The 16391-nt window shown below is 57.9% G+C and overlaps 1 protein-coding gene across 2 annotated transcripts in view; it reads right to left on the bottom strand.

Moving 5' to 3' along the window:
- Positions 1-851: 851 nt before the first annotated feature.
- The window catches only part of SPNS3 (spinster homolog 3 (Drosophila)), a 59463-nt gene continuing 43923 nt past the window's right edge, over positions 852-16391 (bottom strand). For both annotated transcript variants that reach the window (XM_011980418.1, XM_011980419.1), the window contains exons 9-12: positions 10810-10875; positions 2724-2822; positions 2467-2638; positions 852-1250 (exon numbers count right to left, since the gene is read on the bottom strand). In XM_011980418.1, coding sequence (XP_011835808.1) covers positions 1162-1250; positions 2467-2638; positions 2724-2822; positions 10810-10875 — 426 coding nt within the window. In that variant the 3' untranslated portion in view covers positions 852-1161. The remainder of the gene's footprint in view (positions 1251-2466; positions 2639-2723; positions 2823-10809; positions 10876-16391) is intronic.

Genomic DNA, 16391 nt, shown 5'->3' with positions numbered 1-16391 from the left:
AGCCCAGCTGCTCTGAACCCAGTGGCAAGCGTGGGCCCCGCAGAGCCAGCCCTCCCCACAGGCTGTGCTGGGGTCAGAGCGTGGGCCCCGGGAAGGCTGGGGGTACAGAACCGGGCAGGCCAGGAGGATCCCTGCACGGCCACTCAAGTCCTCAGCAGGGTTCTGGAGCAGCTGCGCCCCCATGTCTGTGTAGGCGTGGGTGCTCCTCTGTGTGGTTCCCTGGAACTTGGAGCCACATCCCCACACCAGCGCCCAAGTGGAAACTCATCTCCAAGAGCAAGATTCAGCCCCCACATTTTGTTCAAAGGGTGGAGTGGGCCGGGCACGGTGGCTCATGCCTATAATCCCAGCACTTTGGGAGGCCGAGGTGGGCAGATCACCTGAGCTCAGGAGGTCAAGACCAGCCTGGCCAACATGGTGAAACCCCGTCTCTACTAAAAATACAAAAATTAGCTGAGCATGGTGGCGCACGCCTGTAATCCCAGCTACTTGGTAGGCTGAGGCAGAAGAATCGCTTGAACCCAGGAGGCGGAGGTTGCAATGATCCGAGATTGCGCCATTGCTCTCCAGCCTGGACAAGAGTGAAACTCCATCTCAAAAACAAAACAAAACAAAAAACAAAACAGAGTGGAATCACGCAGAGGGTGCCCAGTGCCCATGACTTTGCAGAATGGAGAAGCTGGGTCAGAGTGGGAGGTCCAGGCTGAGGACCCCTAGAGACCTATGCCGAGCCACCCCCTCAGCTTCCCTACTTTAGGGCAGCCCTGCATCCTTGGCCTGGACTGCCCATCCCGTCCTCTCCCCCTTCCCCTCCAGCAGAGGCACAAGAGGCTATAAATAACAGGGCTGTCTACAGGCCCGAAAGCCACAGGCTTTGTACTGGCCTCGCTTTATTCAGCGCCCAGCAGCAGCCAGGCTGGGGAACCCAGGCTGGGGCAGCCTTGAGTGGGGCACAGGCACAGGCCCAGGCTTCCCACGCAGAGTGCTGACAGCTCCATTCGCAGCCCAGCCACAGGGTCCTGCCAGCTCTCCAGCCGGGAATGCAAAAGTGGCAGACGCGCCTCAGCCGGAGTCCCCGAGGACAGCCAAAGAGGAATCGAGGCACAGCTACTGTGGGGCCCAACGGGAGGCTGGCAGGCAGGGCGAGTGCAGGCAGGGACCTCAGGGCTCCTCTGTGGAGGCAGCGGCGCCCGAAAGCAGGCCTTGTCTCTCCAGGTCGTTGCTGTCCACATCCTTGCTGTCTGGGGTCCCTGCAGGAGGAAAGATGCTCAGCCTGCCCAAAGGATGCATAAGGTGCTTTGGGACCAGGCCTGGGAATGGGCTGTCAGGAAATCCTCTCTGTCCCCAGTGCAAAATACCTTCCAGATCCAACCCCTCATCATCACCTTCGATGCCACTGGTGTGGTCTTAGCACCACTGTCCCCTGGAAGGGGAGTCGGCTGTCGGCTATGCCTCTCAGCTTCATCGCTCACCAGTCTGTTCTCAACACGGCAGCCAGGGCGACGCTTTGACATCAATCAGACCACCTCAGTGCTCCTCTCCTGGAAGCCCCACGGCAGCTCCCGCCTCACTCCGAGCGAAAGCCACAGTCTTTACAAGGACCCCCTGCTCTGGCCCTGTATCCCTCACCCCTGCCACTGTCCCTCTAGCTCCTGCTGCAGCCACACTGGCCTCCTGGCTGATCCTCAAACACATCAGGTGCATACATTCCCATGGCAGGGCCTTTGCACTGGCTGTCCCCACTGCCAGGAGCGTCTTCCCCCGGGTCACTGGACGGCTCACTCCCTCGCTTCCTCCAGATCTTTGCTCTAATGTCACCTGCGCAGTGGGGATCCCTGTAACCTGCATCCACCTGTCCCCTTTTTTTTTTTTTTTTTTGAGACAGTCTCACTTTGTTCCCCAGGCTGGAGTGCAGTGGCGAGATGGCGAGATCTCAGCTCACTATAACCTCCACCTCCCAGGTTCAAGCGATTCTCCTGCCTCAGCCTCCTGAGTAGCTGGGACTACAGGTGTGTGCCACCACACCTGGCTAATTTTTGTACTTTTAGTAGAGACAGGGCTTCACCATGTGGTCTTGGTGAAGGCTGGTCTTGAACTCCTGACCTTGTGATCCGCCCACCTCGGCCTCCCAAAGTACTGGGATTACAGGTGTGAGCCAATGTGCCCGGCCCCTGTCTCCTTCCTTTCCTGCTTTATATCTCTCCATAGCACTCGTCACCATGAACATGCTATATCTTTACTTTTTCTGTTTCTGGTCTGTCTTCACCAACTAGAGTGTCAGTTTCTACAGGGGCCTCACTCTTTCCCTCCCCAGCCTCTGCAACCTTCCCTGGTACGTAGCAGGGGTGTACTAAGCATTTCTGAATAAGTAAACAAACAAACTGGCCAGGGGTTTGGGAGTGGCCCGTGCTGTCTGCCCCTAGCGTGTCCAGCCCTGAGCCGGGCCTGGTGCAAGGGGTAGGGTACCTGTGCCAGGCTGCCAGGCCCGGGCCTCGTCTCTTTCCAGGTACAGCGCAGTCAGCAGGAAGCAGCCGCCCCCCAGGGCAATGACGAAGGCGCAGCACAGGAAGCTCTGCTGCAGGCTGAGGAAGCGCTGCAGGTAGGAGTCAGGGCGCCTGGCCCGCAGGACACTAGAGATCTGTGGAGGAGAAGGGGTGGGTCTGCCAGGCCCACCAGGCTGGCCCCCAGACCCTCCCCACCCCACACACGCAGACACGTCTTACAAGTCCTGTGAGATAGGGGCTGCCAGCGTCTCCCAGGATGTGGCCCACTGTGATCTGAAGTGCCTCTGCTGTCCCCCGGCACCTGGGCACCACCACAGACTGAAAAACATAGGCATAGCAGGGGGGCACCCCAAGTGAGGGCACCCTTGCCTCCTGTTCCCCACCTGCCAAGGACCTGCCTGGAGGAGTGACAGGCCATTCAGGTGAGTGGGATGGGAGGGAGTCAGCAACCCCCAAGGTCTAAAGTCCCACCCCAGAACATCAGGCCTATCTGAAGCTTCTCCAGTGCCCAAGGATGGGGGTGCCAAGGCCCCCGATCAGGACCACCCCTCTTGAGAGTTTGCTCTTGAAATGGGAAGGAAGCAGGCATGACTGTGACTACAGTGAAGGTGGCTGGGGTGTCCCAGCTCAGGGGCCCAGGACACAGCAGTGCAGGCAGGCAGGGAGAAGAGCAGGTACATGCCAGGTGTCTGCATGTGCGGGCAATTGGGCAGGAGTGGTACGGAGGGCTCAGTCCTCTCAGGAGCCGCAGGGCCCCTGGGGCAGAGACCAAAGGCAGCCTTGCTGGAGGAGCCCACACAACTCGACGGACGAGGCTGAGAACGTTAAGAAGATGAACACTGGGCCGGGCACGGTGGCTCACTTCTGTAATCCCAGCACTTTGGGAGGCCGAGGTGGGTGGATCACCTGAGATCAGGAGGTCAAGACCAGCCTGGGCAACATGGCGAAACCCCGTCTCTACTAAAAATACAAAAACTAGCCAGGCGTGGTGGCGCATGCCTGTAATCCCAGCTACTCAGGAGGCTGAGGCAGGAGAATTGCTGGAAGCCGGGAGGCAGAGGTTGCAGTGAGCCAAGATCGCACCATTGCAATCCAATCTGGGCAACGAGAGCAAAACCCCGTCTCAAAAAAAAGATGAACTCTGGAGTCAGAGTCTCAGGTTCCGATCCGATCCCCACTCGCTAGCTGTGTGACTTTGAGCAAGCTGCTTCACCTTTCTTCCCTCTGTCTCTCCATCCCCAAATGGGGATAATAATAGTACCGATCTTGAGAGTGTCACTCATTATTCGTCTGCTACCTGGAGGCTTCGTGTGGACATCAAACCAAAATAATGCTCTGAGATGGAATGCTCCAGCCACTTGAACTCGGCTACACCTTCTTCCTGGCATACCTTCCACCCTCTGGTCCAGCTGGAGCATCTCTATTTGTCATTTAGGACTTGCATTTGGGTCACCTCCTCTGTGAAGCCCTCTCAGAGTTCAGGTACCTGCCCTGAGCTCCCGCAACTCCTGTGCACACCCCTAACTGAACTCATGTCACCCAGAACTGGGAGGGGCCCTTTCTCTGTCCACCTCCCCGTATTCCCTATGGTGTGTGGGCAACAAAGACCTTTGATTTCTCTTGGGGTCCCTGGGTGCAGCGAGGTACCAGGCACAGAGGCGACTAGCTGAAAGTCTGCCAACAAAATAAGTCAAGTAGATCCATCTGGGAGACTATGCCCAGGAGAAACTCTGCCAGAACCCAGGCCTACAGCAGGGGGTGGAAGCAGGGAGGGGCGGGGATTCAAGCAGAGGCCATGGTCACATGAACCCAGCTGGACAGCCACAGGGGAGCTTACCACCCTGTAGCCTTATCCCCAAGACCTAGGTGTCCATGATCTGAGGCCATGAGTTAGTAATCATCAATATTAGCTGGGCACAGGGGCTCCAGCCTATAATCCCAGCACTTTGGGAGGCCGAGGCAGGTGGATCAATTGAGGTCAGGAGTTCGAGACCAGCCTGGCCAACATAGTGAAACCCCGTCTCTACTAAAAATACAAAAATTAGCCGGGCGTGGTGGTGTGCACCTGTAATCCCAGCTACTCGGGAGGCTGAGGCAGGAGAATCACTCAAACCTGGGAGGTGGAGGTTGTAGTGAGCCGAGGTGGCACCACTGCATTCCAGACTGAGTGACAGAGCAAGATCCTGTCTCAAAAAAAATAATAATAAAATAATAACTGCCAACATTTATTGAATGCTTGCCGTATGCATTTTATACATCAACTTGAACAACCCATGAGGGAGATACAATGACCACCTGCATTGTACAGATGAGAAAAACCTCCACAGGGAGGGCAAGTGACTTGCCCAAGGTCACCCAGCCTGAAATAACAGGACTGAGATAGGATCCCAGGCCTTCAGCTCCAGGACCTGGCCTCTTGACCACTCTGCTGTGATGGGCAAGGAGGAGCCGGTGTTTCCAGCAATATTTGTGCATTGGTAATAGAGCATTCAGAAATCCAAGAGAAAGATGAGGAGGACAAGTTCATTGCTGGCCCTGTAAACGGATGGCAGAGTAATTGGCAAAGAGACGGGGAAAGGCATTCCAGGCAGGGGACAGTGTAAGCAAAGGTGTGGTGGGAGGATCCCAGGGACAGGATCTCTGCATTCCAGAACCCCAGGGGGCAGATGCAGGGGGTTTTGTGGTGGGCAGGGCAGAGGGCGGGAGTCACTGTGGTGACTGTCTGGTCCCAGGGTCACTGGCACTGAGCCACCCTGTGCAGGTGGCGAGAGAAACCGGGCCTCTTGCCATCACCAGGATCTGCCAACAGGCCTGAGAAGGAACTGACCAACAGCTTTGCACCTTCCCCAAGGACTTCCTTCTCACCCTATAATTATGTAATTACTCACTGGTGACTCCAGGAAGGCAGCTGAGGCTTCCCGGAGGGAGGAACCTGAATGTCCAAAAAGGTCCACATGGAGGCTGGGGCTGCTGGGACCCCCACAGTAAGGTCCAGGTAGGGTGGCCGCTTCCTCCTCTCCCAGGAACCCCAACCTGCTGGGCCCAGCTCTGTCGCTGCTGCCAGTGGCGAGGGAGGTGGGTCTCCCCCAGCCTGTTCCAAGTCCACATTGTCTCCATGCAGCCAGCAGCCGAGACTGGGCCCCGCAGAAGCTGGAGAGCCCAGCGGGTAATTTCAGAAATAAGAGGCTTTGGGTTCCCAAAAATCCAGGCTCACTCTATTCTGAGACAAAAACACCTCTGTTTCTGGCTCTCCCTTCTTAGAAGGGCTGTTCCCTTTATAGCCCAGGGCTAAACCGGGGCCAACCAAGGGCTTGTAGAAAGTCAGAGCAGCAGCCACCAGGTGCAGACTCCCCCGGCAGCCTGCCTCCTGCACCCCCACCCAGGCCTCGCCCCCAAACACCCCTGGGAGGGTGAGACAGGCCAGTGAGCTGACAGCTACCTGGGGGGCAGAGGCTGAGCAGGGAAGCGTTGAAACCTGGGGCAGGGGGAGAACCCAGAGGTGACAACTCTCCGGGGAAATGTGGGGACGTCTGCTGAGGGGTGGGAGATGAGCCTGTGGCTGGATTGCAGGACCCCAGAGGACAGGCCTGAGAAAGAGGAACTGAGCCCCCTCCTTCTCTAGCCCCCACACTGGTTGGGATCCAGAGATCGTGCTCCCGGGATCCTCCCTCCACACCTTGGCTTACACCGTCCCCTGCCTGGAGAGGGGTTGGGGTGAGCTGGCTCTGGGCCATCCTGAGTGGGGCCGTGACAGACAGCAGGGCTGGGAAGAGCCCCCATGACTAGGTGTGGGGAGGCAGGGAGCTCTGCCTGAGGAGATGCAGGTTCAGGGGACACAATCTCAGTCTCCAGGGAGCAGGGCCCTCTGCGGCCCAGTGGGGCCAAGGCGAGGCTGGCAGAGGTAGGTCTTGGCTGTGACTGAGCCGAATCATTTTCATCAACAGAAAGCCCCCCGAGGCCGGGCGCGGTGGCTCAAGCCTGTAATCCCAGCACTTTGGGAGGCCGAGACGGGCGGATCACGAGGTCAGGAGATCGAGACCATCCTGGCTAACACGGTGAAACCCCGTCTCTACTAAAAATACAAAAAATTAGCCGGGCGTGGTGGCGGGCGCCTGTAGTCCCAGCTACTCAGGCAGCTGAGGCAGGAGAATGGCGTGAACCCGGGAGGCGGAGCTTGCAGTGAGCTGAGATCGCGCCACTGCACTCCAGCCTGGGCGACAGAGCGAGACTCCGTCTCAAAAAAAAAAAAAAAAGAAAGCCCCCGAGAGGCAGGCGCTGCCCGAGGCGTGCGGGATGAGCTCCCGGGAGGTGTATGTGAACAAGGGGATGGCTGGAATTTGGCAAAGCATTTATGGACTGGCGAGCTCGCGATGCGAGACCAGTGTCCTCAAAATGTGCTCTACGGAATGCGATGGCAGGATCACTTGGGAAGTTCATCAGAAACACTGGTCCCTGGACCCCAGCATGGACTTGGAGGACACAGGGCCTGGAATCGGGGTTTGTAACAAGCTCCCTCAAACCTGACTCTCATGCACAGTGATGTCTTCAAGTCACTGGACCAGAGAGCCCCTGAGGTCCCTTCTCCAGACAGAACCTGGATTCTCCCCATTGTGGAGACTGCATCGAAGAGAGCAGTAGCCCTGCCAGGCGCAGCGGCTCACGCCTGTAATTCCAGCACGTCGGGAGCCTGAGGGGGGCGGATCACGAGGTCAAGAGATCAAGACCATCCTGGCCAACATGGTGAACCCTGTCTCTACTAAAATACAAAAATTAGCTGGGCATGGTGGTGCACACCTGCAGTGCCAACTACTTGGGAGGCTGAGGCAGGAGAATAGCTTGAACCCAGCAAGCAGAGGTTGCAGTGAGCCGAGATCACGCCACTGCACTCCAGCCTGGCGACAGTGAGAGACTCTGTCTCAAAAGCAAAAAAAAAGAGAGGAGTGTCCCGAGGAATGGATGATCTGGAAGTCAGCGGGGCCCACACACCCACTCAGGAATCTATAGGACGCAGGTGTGAATTCATTCTATCCTTATAGCCTGGGGTGTCATTGGTGGTTGCCACCGCTCTACCTATTGGACAGGTGAGCAAACCAAGACCCAGAGAGGTTCAGTCACTTGGCCAGGGCCACACAGCTAGTGAGGAGCTGGGCTAGAAGCGGAAGCAGATGGGCTGCTGCAGAGCCTGGGCTCTGCTGCCCTCTGCCCTCTGACCCCCCCACAGGCTCCAACCTCCCAGACACCTGCAGTTTCCACTCATTTTCCTATCAGCCCTCTGTGGCTTTCTTGGCTACTGAAAGCTGTTCACATGACTGTGCCCTGCCCTTCGCTCCCTGCTCCCTTGTTCTGTGGCCCCTGTTCACATACACCCTAAGGCTTCCTCCTTCCCTGGGCCCCTGCCGAAAGAGAAGCCGATCTCCTGTCTCAGGAGCAAGTGCCGGCCGGCAAAGGGGACCTTCCTCTACTTCCTGCCACAGGCCCTGTCCCCACACACTTCCTGCCCCTGCTCTGCTGGGAGGCTACCTCCTCCCCCAGCGCTGGATCCCACCCTCAGCTCACCCTCGAACAGGGCCCCCTCTTTCCTCCTGCTTGCCCCTCCCTGCTCCCTGGAGGCTGTTCTGGCCTCCCGTCTTGAAAAGCAGAAAAGCAATGCCAGTTTCCCGGGATCTTCTGCCAACTCCAGCTACCATGCCCTTTGCTCCTGCCAACTCAGTTCCCCAAGGGAATTGTCTACCCTCGGTGTCCTGCTTCCCCTTCCTCGCCCTCCTCACCCTGCTCCGAGCTGGCATCTGCCCCTCCACTGCACAGAAGGGCTCCCCCTCCACCGGCCTTTACAGGGAGGAAGCAGCAACATGGAGGAGCTGAACTACAGGGGCTACAAGGATTGCTCAGCTCTGACCCCCAAAGGCCGAAAGGCATCTTTGGCCACAGGGCTCCAGGAAGGTGGGAAGGCAGGGAAGGGGGCGGGAGGCTCTGGGGCGGTGGACCTTGCAAAGCGTTGGGGCTGGAGGCCTCTAAGCCAAGGAAGGACCATGGGGAGCCCTGAGGTGGGCTGGCTCCTGTCCAGCCGGCTTCCTGGGCAGCTCCCCAGATGGGTAAAACTGTGCGGCTGGCCAGTCCCTAACTCTCCTTCACCCCTTCCCCCACCCGCCCTCCCCAGCACACACTCTCCTCTTTAACCCCACAAAGAGCCTGGCTCTGCCAGGTTAATCATTCTTACGAAGGCAGACGCTGGGGGACACGGGTGCAGCCTTCACATATCTGCGGGGCTGTCATGTGGAAGAGGGAGCTGCGCCGTGGGGGGCAGGTGCAGCTCCGTCTGGACCACCTCAGAGAGAACCAGCTATGCTGGGGGGATGTTTCCCTGAGCCTAAAAGCGGACAATCCCATGAATAAAACATCTGCAAATGCCTTCCCCTTTCCTGAGCATTCCTGGAGGCCGCCTCGCTCACCCTACTGGGCAGGTGCTGATTATCCCTTTTATAGACAAGGAAACTGAGGCCCAGGGCCATGCGGCAGGTCTGTGGCTGACTCTGGGCTGGAGCCCAAGTCTCCTGTCTGGAGGGAGGGGCAGGGAGGACCTGCCAGGCCTGCAGCTGATGCACTCACCCAGGAGCCAAAGGCAGGGCAGGCCTCTCCACGCTCGCTGGGCCTGGGCCGTGGGGAGGGGTCGGGGATCTGCTGGGGAGGGCAGACATCTTGGCAGGGAGTGAGCATCCCGTCCACAGTAGTATTCAAGCAGGGTTGTTGATGGAGTAAACGACTATACATGCCCATAACCCTTTCAAACTCAGATTCTAGGGTACCATGATTTCTTTGGGGGATAGAAAATGAGAAAATGGAAAATTCTGGATTGCTGTAAGAATCCTAGCCAGCATTCTCTGTGCCAGGCACATGGATCTTCTCATTTCACCCTCACATCAATCCATAAGGCAGGTGCCATTATCATCCCCACTTTCCACATGGGGATACCGAGGCTCAGAGACACACAGTGACTGGCCTAAGGCCACACAGCTCATAAGTGGCAGGACCAGGGCTGACAGCCAGGTCTGTTTTCTGAATCCAGGCTGGTACCGCGACATTGGACTGCCCTCAGGACAGCTCTCAGCCGACAGCCAGGCTGGTCCAGTTCCCTTGTGGCCAGCACCAGACTGTGCCAGGCTGCCAGGAGGTGGAAGGAAGGCTCTCGGGGCGCTCACAGGCCCAGGGCCCTGCGTTATCTACAAAGGCACCACCCTTCATGGCGTCCAAAGTCCTTCCCTGTATGCCTCCCAGAAAGAGGCAAGGAGGCTGGACAAAGGGTGTGGGGCTCAGGGAGGGGCCGTGTGGGACTCTGGACGCAGCAGTCATGTGGTCAAGACAGTATCAAGCCTCTTACAGGCAGGGCTGATCCTTGCATGGCAGCCTGTGACACACAAGTTGGTGTGGGCTGGCGCAGCGGGCCTCAGTGTCTACTGCCCCGAAGGATAGCATCCTGTCTGCACGCCCCAGAGTGGAGGGCAAGGAGCCTGCTTGCTGAGAAGCTACAGAAAGAAGGAGGGAGGGGCCGGGCACCGTGGCTTACGCCTGTAATCCCAGCACTTTGGGAGGCTGAGGCGGGCGGATCACCTGAGGTCAGGAGTTCAAGACCAGCCTGGCCAATATGGTGAAGCCCCATCTCTACTAAAAATACAAAATTAGACGGGTATGGTGGCGGGTGCCTGTAGTCTCTGCTACTTGGGAGGCTGAGGCAGGAGAATCAGTTGAACTCAGGAGGCGGAGGTTGCAGTGAGCCGAGATCAGGCTATTGCACTCCAGCCTGGGCAACAAGAGTGAAACTCAGTCTCCAAAAAAAGAAAAAAAAAAAAAGGCCGGGCGCGGTGGCTCAAGCCTGTAATCCCAGCACTTTGGGAGGCCGAGACGGGCGGATCACGAGGTCAGGAGATCGAGACTATCCTGGCTAACACGGTGAAACCCCGTCTCTGCTAAAAATCCAAAAAAAAAAAAAAAAAAAAGAGGGAGGGAGCCCAGGGAGTCAAAATGCGTAGGTTCCAGCCCTGGCTCCCTGCGGTGGGGCTGTGTGACTTTGGAACAGGCACCTGCCTTCTCTGAACCTCCATTTGTTCATCTGCAAAATGGGGATGATGGTCAGAGACGTCTGAGAGTGTCAGAGGCCTCTGGTCCAAGGTAACCGTGAATGACTTTGGTCCCCTAATGCATGGTCTCTGACGCCATTGCCAGGCAGCTGCTCACCAGCAGAGGTCCAGTCCTGAGCTGGATTCTGCCTAGCTCCCCCTGCTCAGCCCCCTACCCCGACTCCCGCACCTACCAGCAGGATGTCGGCAACCACTGCCCAGTTGCAGGACAGAAGCAGCTCCCCAAGGCCCAGGAACACCTGTGGACAGAGGGTGGCCTCGGTGAGGATTCCCAGACCCCAGTCACTAATCCAACCTGTTGCTCCCCACCTGTGGAGAGGAGAGACCGGGACGCCACAGAGAAAGGCATTGTTGAAACTTACTGGATTTAGCAAGGAAGGCCTGGAACTATTTTTCCAGTTCCAGCAGCCTTGACGGTGGGTAGACAGAGCCAGGACCCATAGGCGAGTGTCCAGCCCCTGTAGCCCCTCGCTGGGGCCCAGGAGGAAGCAGCTAGGCCTCCTCCCAGGCCACTTTTAAAGGTAAGAAAACAGACTTTAAACCAGGCACAGTGACTCAAGCCTGTAATTCCAGCACTTTGGGAGGCTGAGGTAGGCGGATCACTTGAGGTCAGGAGTTCAAGACCAGCCTGGCCAACATGGTAAAACCCCATCTCTACTAAAAATACAAAAATTAGCAGGGTGTGGTGGCTCACATCTGTAGTCCCAGCTACTCGGGAGACTGAGGCATGAGAATCGCTTGAACTCAAGAGGCAGAGGTTGCAGGGAGCCGAGATCACGCCACTGCACTCCAGCCTGGGTGATAGAGTGAGACTCCACCTCAAAAAAAAAAAAAAAAAAAAAAAAAGAGGAAAAGAAAAACAGAGTTTAGAGGACAAAGACTAAAAGACTGCTCGGAGATTGCCCACCCCTCCTCTGTTTTCCCCAAAAGTTCGTATACACTGAGAAGGCACCTATTGTGTGCCAGCCAGCATGCCCAGCCCCAGGCACCCCACCAAAGGCCCCTCCAGGCCATCCCCCTCCCCATGGAGCAGCACAGGGAGGTGGGCAAGGCCCGGGACACCCATCGTGCAGACAGTCAAACTGAGCCTGGTCAAGGACGGGGCTTGTCTGGGGTCACCAGCTGACCCTGAGTAAAGCCTGCCTGGGGCATGAGGCTTACGGCCCCTGCCCAGTGCCCACCCCCAGCTCTGCTCCCAGTGTCCTCTGGTTACCACAAGCCCGGAACCTGCCCCCCTTCACCTCGTGCCAAGGGATTAGGACAATCCTCATTCCCCTCACTCAAGAAGAGTTTAATGAAGCAGCAAGAAGAAAGAAAAAAAAAAGTCTCATTTCTCAAAGCTTCCAAGAGCTTATTGCAAGGGTGGAATTAGTCATTCCTGGATCACGGGGCTGTCCCCAGGGTAGCCCAGGCTCAGGCACCTGAAGACCTGATGATCAGTGGCGGGGGAGCACCCGGGACAGAGGACCTGAAGGACCACCGCCCGAGCACCCACCACGCACCAGCCCTGTCCTCTCTTGTGACCCTGTCTAACCCCTCAGGTTAGGTGCCCTGTAAGGCAGATATCATTATACCCATTTCACAGATAAACTCAGGCCAGAGGGCACGCATCAAGCCACGTCCTGATGGGCGCCCCCCACCCCCCGCCCCGTGATGCCCTGTGCATGGTGAGGGTGAAGAGGCCACTGCGGGGAGGGGGGTTCCCAGCATCCACAGTCCCTGGTGAGGCTAGCACCGGGGAATCAGAGGACAGCCCGAGATGGGCAGGGAGTCCCTGGGCGGAGGTGGCACGGGGGAGAACCCTGAAGGACAGTCAGGATCAGGACGGGCCCGGGACAGCCACAAGACCACGCCAGCCGGGGACCCACGGGAGTGGAGGCAAGGGGCTGGGATGTGCCCACCATGCTGGGTGGGGCAGGAACGTGGCCCAGCTCTGGTGGAGGGAGAGCAGAACCAGCCAAGGAGCCCAAGCAGCCATGCGTTCTCCTGGTCTAACTCAGCCCATGGGGCTGCAGTGCCTGGTCCCTGGTACCCAAACTGAGAGGCCCGAGGGCAGGTGGGTCTCCCTCAGGCCTGGGACATGGGGCCGGGCACCCACAGGGGCAGAAATCAAAAAGTCGTTGGCAGACAGGTCTCAGGTGGGGCCTGGGCAGCTGCAGATCCACATTCCAGCCTAGCAGGGTCTGCCAGCTGCCTCCTGGGGCCACATGAAAGCCTGGCCTGACTCACACCCTCCTCCCTTTGACGTTTTCCGGGCACCTGCACCTGGCCCTCCAGGCCTCTCCCCGCTTTACGTCGCCAGCGTCTGCCTCTACCACCTCCCTCTCCGTGCAGCCCAGGCACCCCGTCCCCCAATCAGCCCCCCGTTTTGCTCTCCCCAGCCACTCCACACCCATAGGACATGCTGAAATACACCTTTTCCTTCCTCCAGCTGGGGCAGGGTGGATCCCAGCCCCAAAACAGAGCCCATCAGAGGGAGGCTGCAGCTACAACGGGGCCTTTCAGACTAAAGAAGCCGCCCGAGGATGCCAGGTCTCCTCAGACACACCTGGAGGCCGGCACCGCGCCACCAAATCCTCGTCTCCGCTTGGCAGCTTTGAGGGGCAAAGGGCTCGGCTGCGGAGAGACCACCTTCTAATCCTGTAATTACAGAGTCTCCTGGGGCGGCGGCCACCAGGGCTGACTCAGCTCCAGGAGGGGTTCCACAGCCAAGGGGTGTGACCTCCTGGGGTGGATGGGCCCAGCCCCACCCTGCCTTGCTGAGCGGGCCTGGGGAGGCCACCACCTCTGGACCTTGGCTTCCCCAACGATACAACGCCAGGGTGCCCCAGATGCTCCACCAGGACCCTCCAGCACCAGCAGCCCCTGCTTGTTAAGCTGGTAACCCTGCTTTGCACTGGGGTTCCTCACAGGCCAGTGCACACTGGGTCCTAGAGCTCAGTGGCTTCCACGAGCAGTTCAAACCTGGGCTCCACAACTCAAAAGCAAAGCAAACACACAAAAAGTGCTCTGGCGCCGGCCACGGGGGCTCACACCTGTAATCCCAGCACTTTGGGAGGCCGAGGCGGGCAGATCATGAGGTCAGGAGATCGAGACCATCCTGGCTAACCCAGTGAAACCCCGTTTCTACTAAAAATACAAAAAAACAAATTAGCCAGGCGTGGTGGCGGGCACCTGTAGTCCCAGCTACTCAGGAGGTTGAGGCAGGAGAATGGTGTGAACCCGGGAGGCGGAGCTTGCAGTGAGCCGAGATTGCGCCCCTGCACTCCAGCCTGGGCCACAGAGCGAGACTCCGTCTCAAAAAAAAAATAAATAAATAAATAATAAAAGGGCTCTGGTTTGTAGAATTCAGTTGACTGTTCGAAGCTGCTCCTACATGGGCATCTCAGCCCTGCAGTCCCAGGTCCCTCCTGGACGGCCACAGGCACCTGACACTGAACAGCTGCCTAAACTCATTTTCTCCCCTGTCTCCAAACATCTCTGTTCCTGCCCAGTGTGGCTGAGCCAGCCAGGACGTAGGCCCCAGGCGCAGACTGGTCAGCAAGCTGCTGGAGCTGATCTCCTCTGGCTCAGGAATGGCGCCCGGTCACCATCACCCAGGCCAGACGCTGGGGTTGGGGGCTCCCTACGTGCCTTGCTCACCCTCACACCCCTCATCACTGATTTCTGTCCATTTTGCATCCTGCACATTCCTTGAATCTGCCTCTTTCTCCTGTCCATGGCCTCTGGCCAGTGCACTCCAGGCCTCCCCGGCCGTCTCCTCCCCAGTTTCCCAGGCCCCACCATCCCTCCAGACACCAGCCCCGGAGGGGACTTCCGAAAGAGAAATCTGACTCTGCCCCTGTCTCCTCCGAGTCTGTGTGGCCTCCCTGCACCCTGACTTAGATCCCTCTGGGAGATAGGGCCTGGGAACACTGCCTGGAGCCTGAGAAACATGGAGCCCCTCAGTCCCTGGCCTCTGCCATTCCAGACCAAGATAATTTCCCCCTCGAGCTAGGAAAGTGATGATAAATGTCCCTGGCTTTAGTCATCCCCGGCCACAGAGACCCACACGCATAGGTATCCATGCTCACACTGTCACGCACGCGGCCGCGTGCACATGCCCAGACGCACGCACAGCCAAGGCCTCCCACACGTGCACACGAGATCAACACACAAGCACACTCACACACAAGCACCCACACACGGACACCCACAACCTGAGACACACACGAAGAACTCACATGCCACAACTACGTACAGATGTAGGTAATGGGGAGCCATTCAAACTATCAAAACATGTGTGGCAAGGGCACCAGAAAGATGATGGCTACAAACCCTGGCACAGGCTCGTTGGGGTGGACTTGCCGAATAACAACCTGGCACGTACCCATGCATACCTGTGGTCTCATAATAAGTATAGTAATTATGCTCACACACACACACACACGTACACAAACATGCTTGTGTCTTCACTCCTGTGCACATCCATGCACAAGAGTGGATGTGCGCATGCTTAGATCTTCACACACATATTCCTCTCCTCTTGTCCACCTGCACACGCAGGTTGGCAGGAGGAGGAAGCAGGCGGAAAGGGTCAGCCCCTGTGGGGTGGCAGGGGCAGTGCCTTCAATCTTGGTTCAGCTCAGTCTTCCAACTGGGCGGTAACTGACTCTGAACTGCAAAGAATGGATTCTGGGCCCACCAAGAAGGGAAAAGGCCAATATCCCCTGGGGGCTCGCTGTGCCCGGGGCAGAGCTGAGACCCAAGCCTCCTCTCTCACGGACCAGCTCTTTGCCTGAGCCAGTCAGGACACAGGCCCCAGGACACAGACCAGCCGCCAGCAAGCTGCTGCACCGTCTGGCACGCTTTGTCCCTGGGCTTGCCAACCTGTAATTGCAAGGACTGGCATTGGGGCACAAGGGCACCACCTGGTTTCCAGGGGCTGGTAGCAGCCCAACAAGCCAGTGGGCAGGCAGGTGGGGAGTGAGGCAGTGAAGGGAGCAAAAGCTTTGTGTCCTCCCAGAGAATTCGGCTGAGACTGTGTGCTCTCCTGGTGTGCCATGCTGCCAGCCAACAGACACCTGTTACATCTTGGCAGGGCTGTGGGGCCCTCAGAGGAAGGATGAGTGGGCCTGTCTCAGCCCCTCTCAGACAGCGCCTGGTGGGGCCTGGTTACTCCAGCCCAGAAAGCCAGGTAGAAAGGGCTTATCCGAGAGGCTCCCCCAAGGGCCAAGTCTGGGAAGCGCTAGGAACGTTCCCCAGAGTTGGGGAGCTCACATAGCCCAGCTTTCCACACCACTCCAGGGACCAGAGAGCAGATCCCACAGCCACCCCCTGCATCCTGGGCTGCCTCTTGAGGACAGCTATGGTGGACTACATCCTGGCTGATCTCTGCCAGCCACCCTGCAAGCTTCCCTGTGGGCGCCAGATGGGCAGTTATCAGGCCTCCATCCCAGGTCCTCACGCAGGAGTCTTCAGGACTGGGAAGGGGCCGGGCACGGTGGCTCCCACTTGTAATCCCAGCAATTTGGGAGGCCGAGGCAGGCGAATCACTTGAGGCCAGGAGTTCGAGACCATCCTGGCCAACATGGTAAAACCCCTTCTCTACTAAAAATACAAAAATTAGCCAGGTGTGGTGACGGGCACCTGTAATCCCAGCTACTCAGGAGGCTGAGGCAGGAGAATTGGTTGTGCCTGGGAGGGGGAGGCTGACGCTGCACTCCGGCCTGGGCAAAAGAGTGAGACTCTCTCTTAAAAAAAAAAAAAAAAAAAA

The sequence above is a fragment of the Mandrillus leucophaeus genome, unplaced genomic scaffold, assembly GCF_000951045.1.
Source record: "Mandrillus leucophaeus isolate KB7577 unplaced genomic scaffold, Mleu.le_1.0 Scaffold212, whole genome shotgun sequence".
Classification (NCBI taxonomy): domain Eukaryota; kingdom Metazoa; phylum Chordata; class Mammalia; order Primates; family Cercopithecidae; genus Mandrillus; species Mandrillus leucophaeus.
The sequence above is the reverse complement of the archived record's forward strand: the minus strand, read 5'-3'. Positions and strand labels throughout refer to the sequence as shown.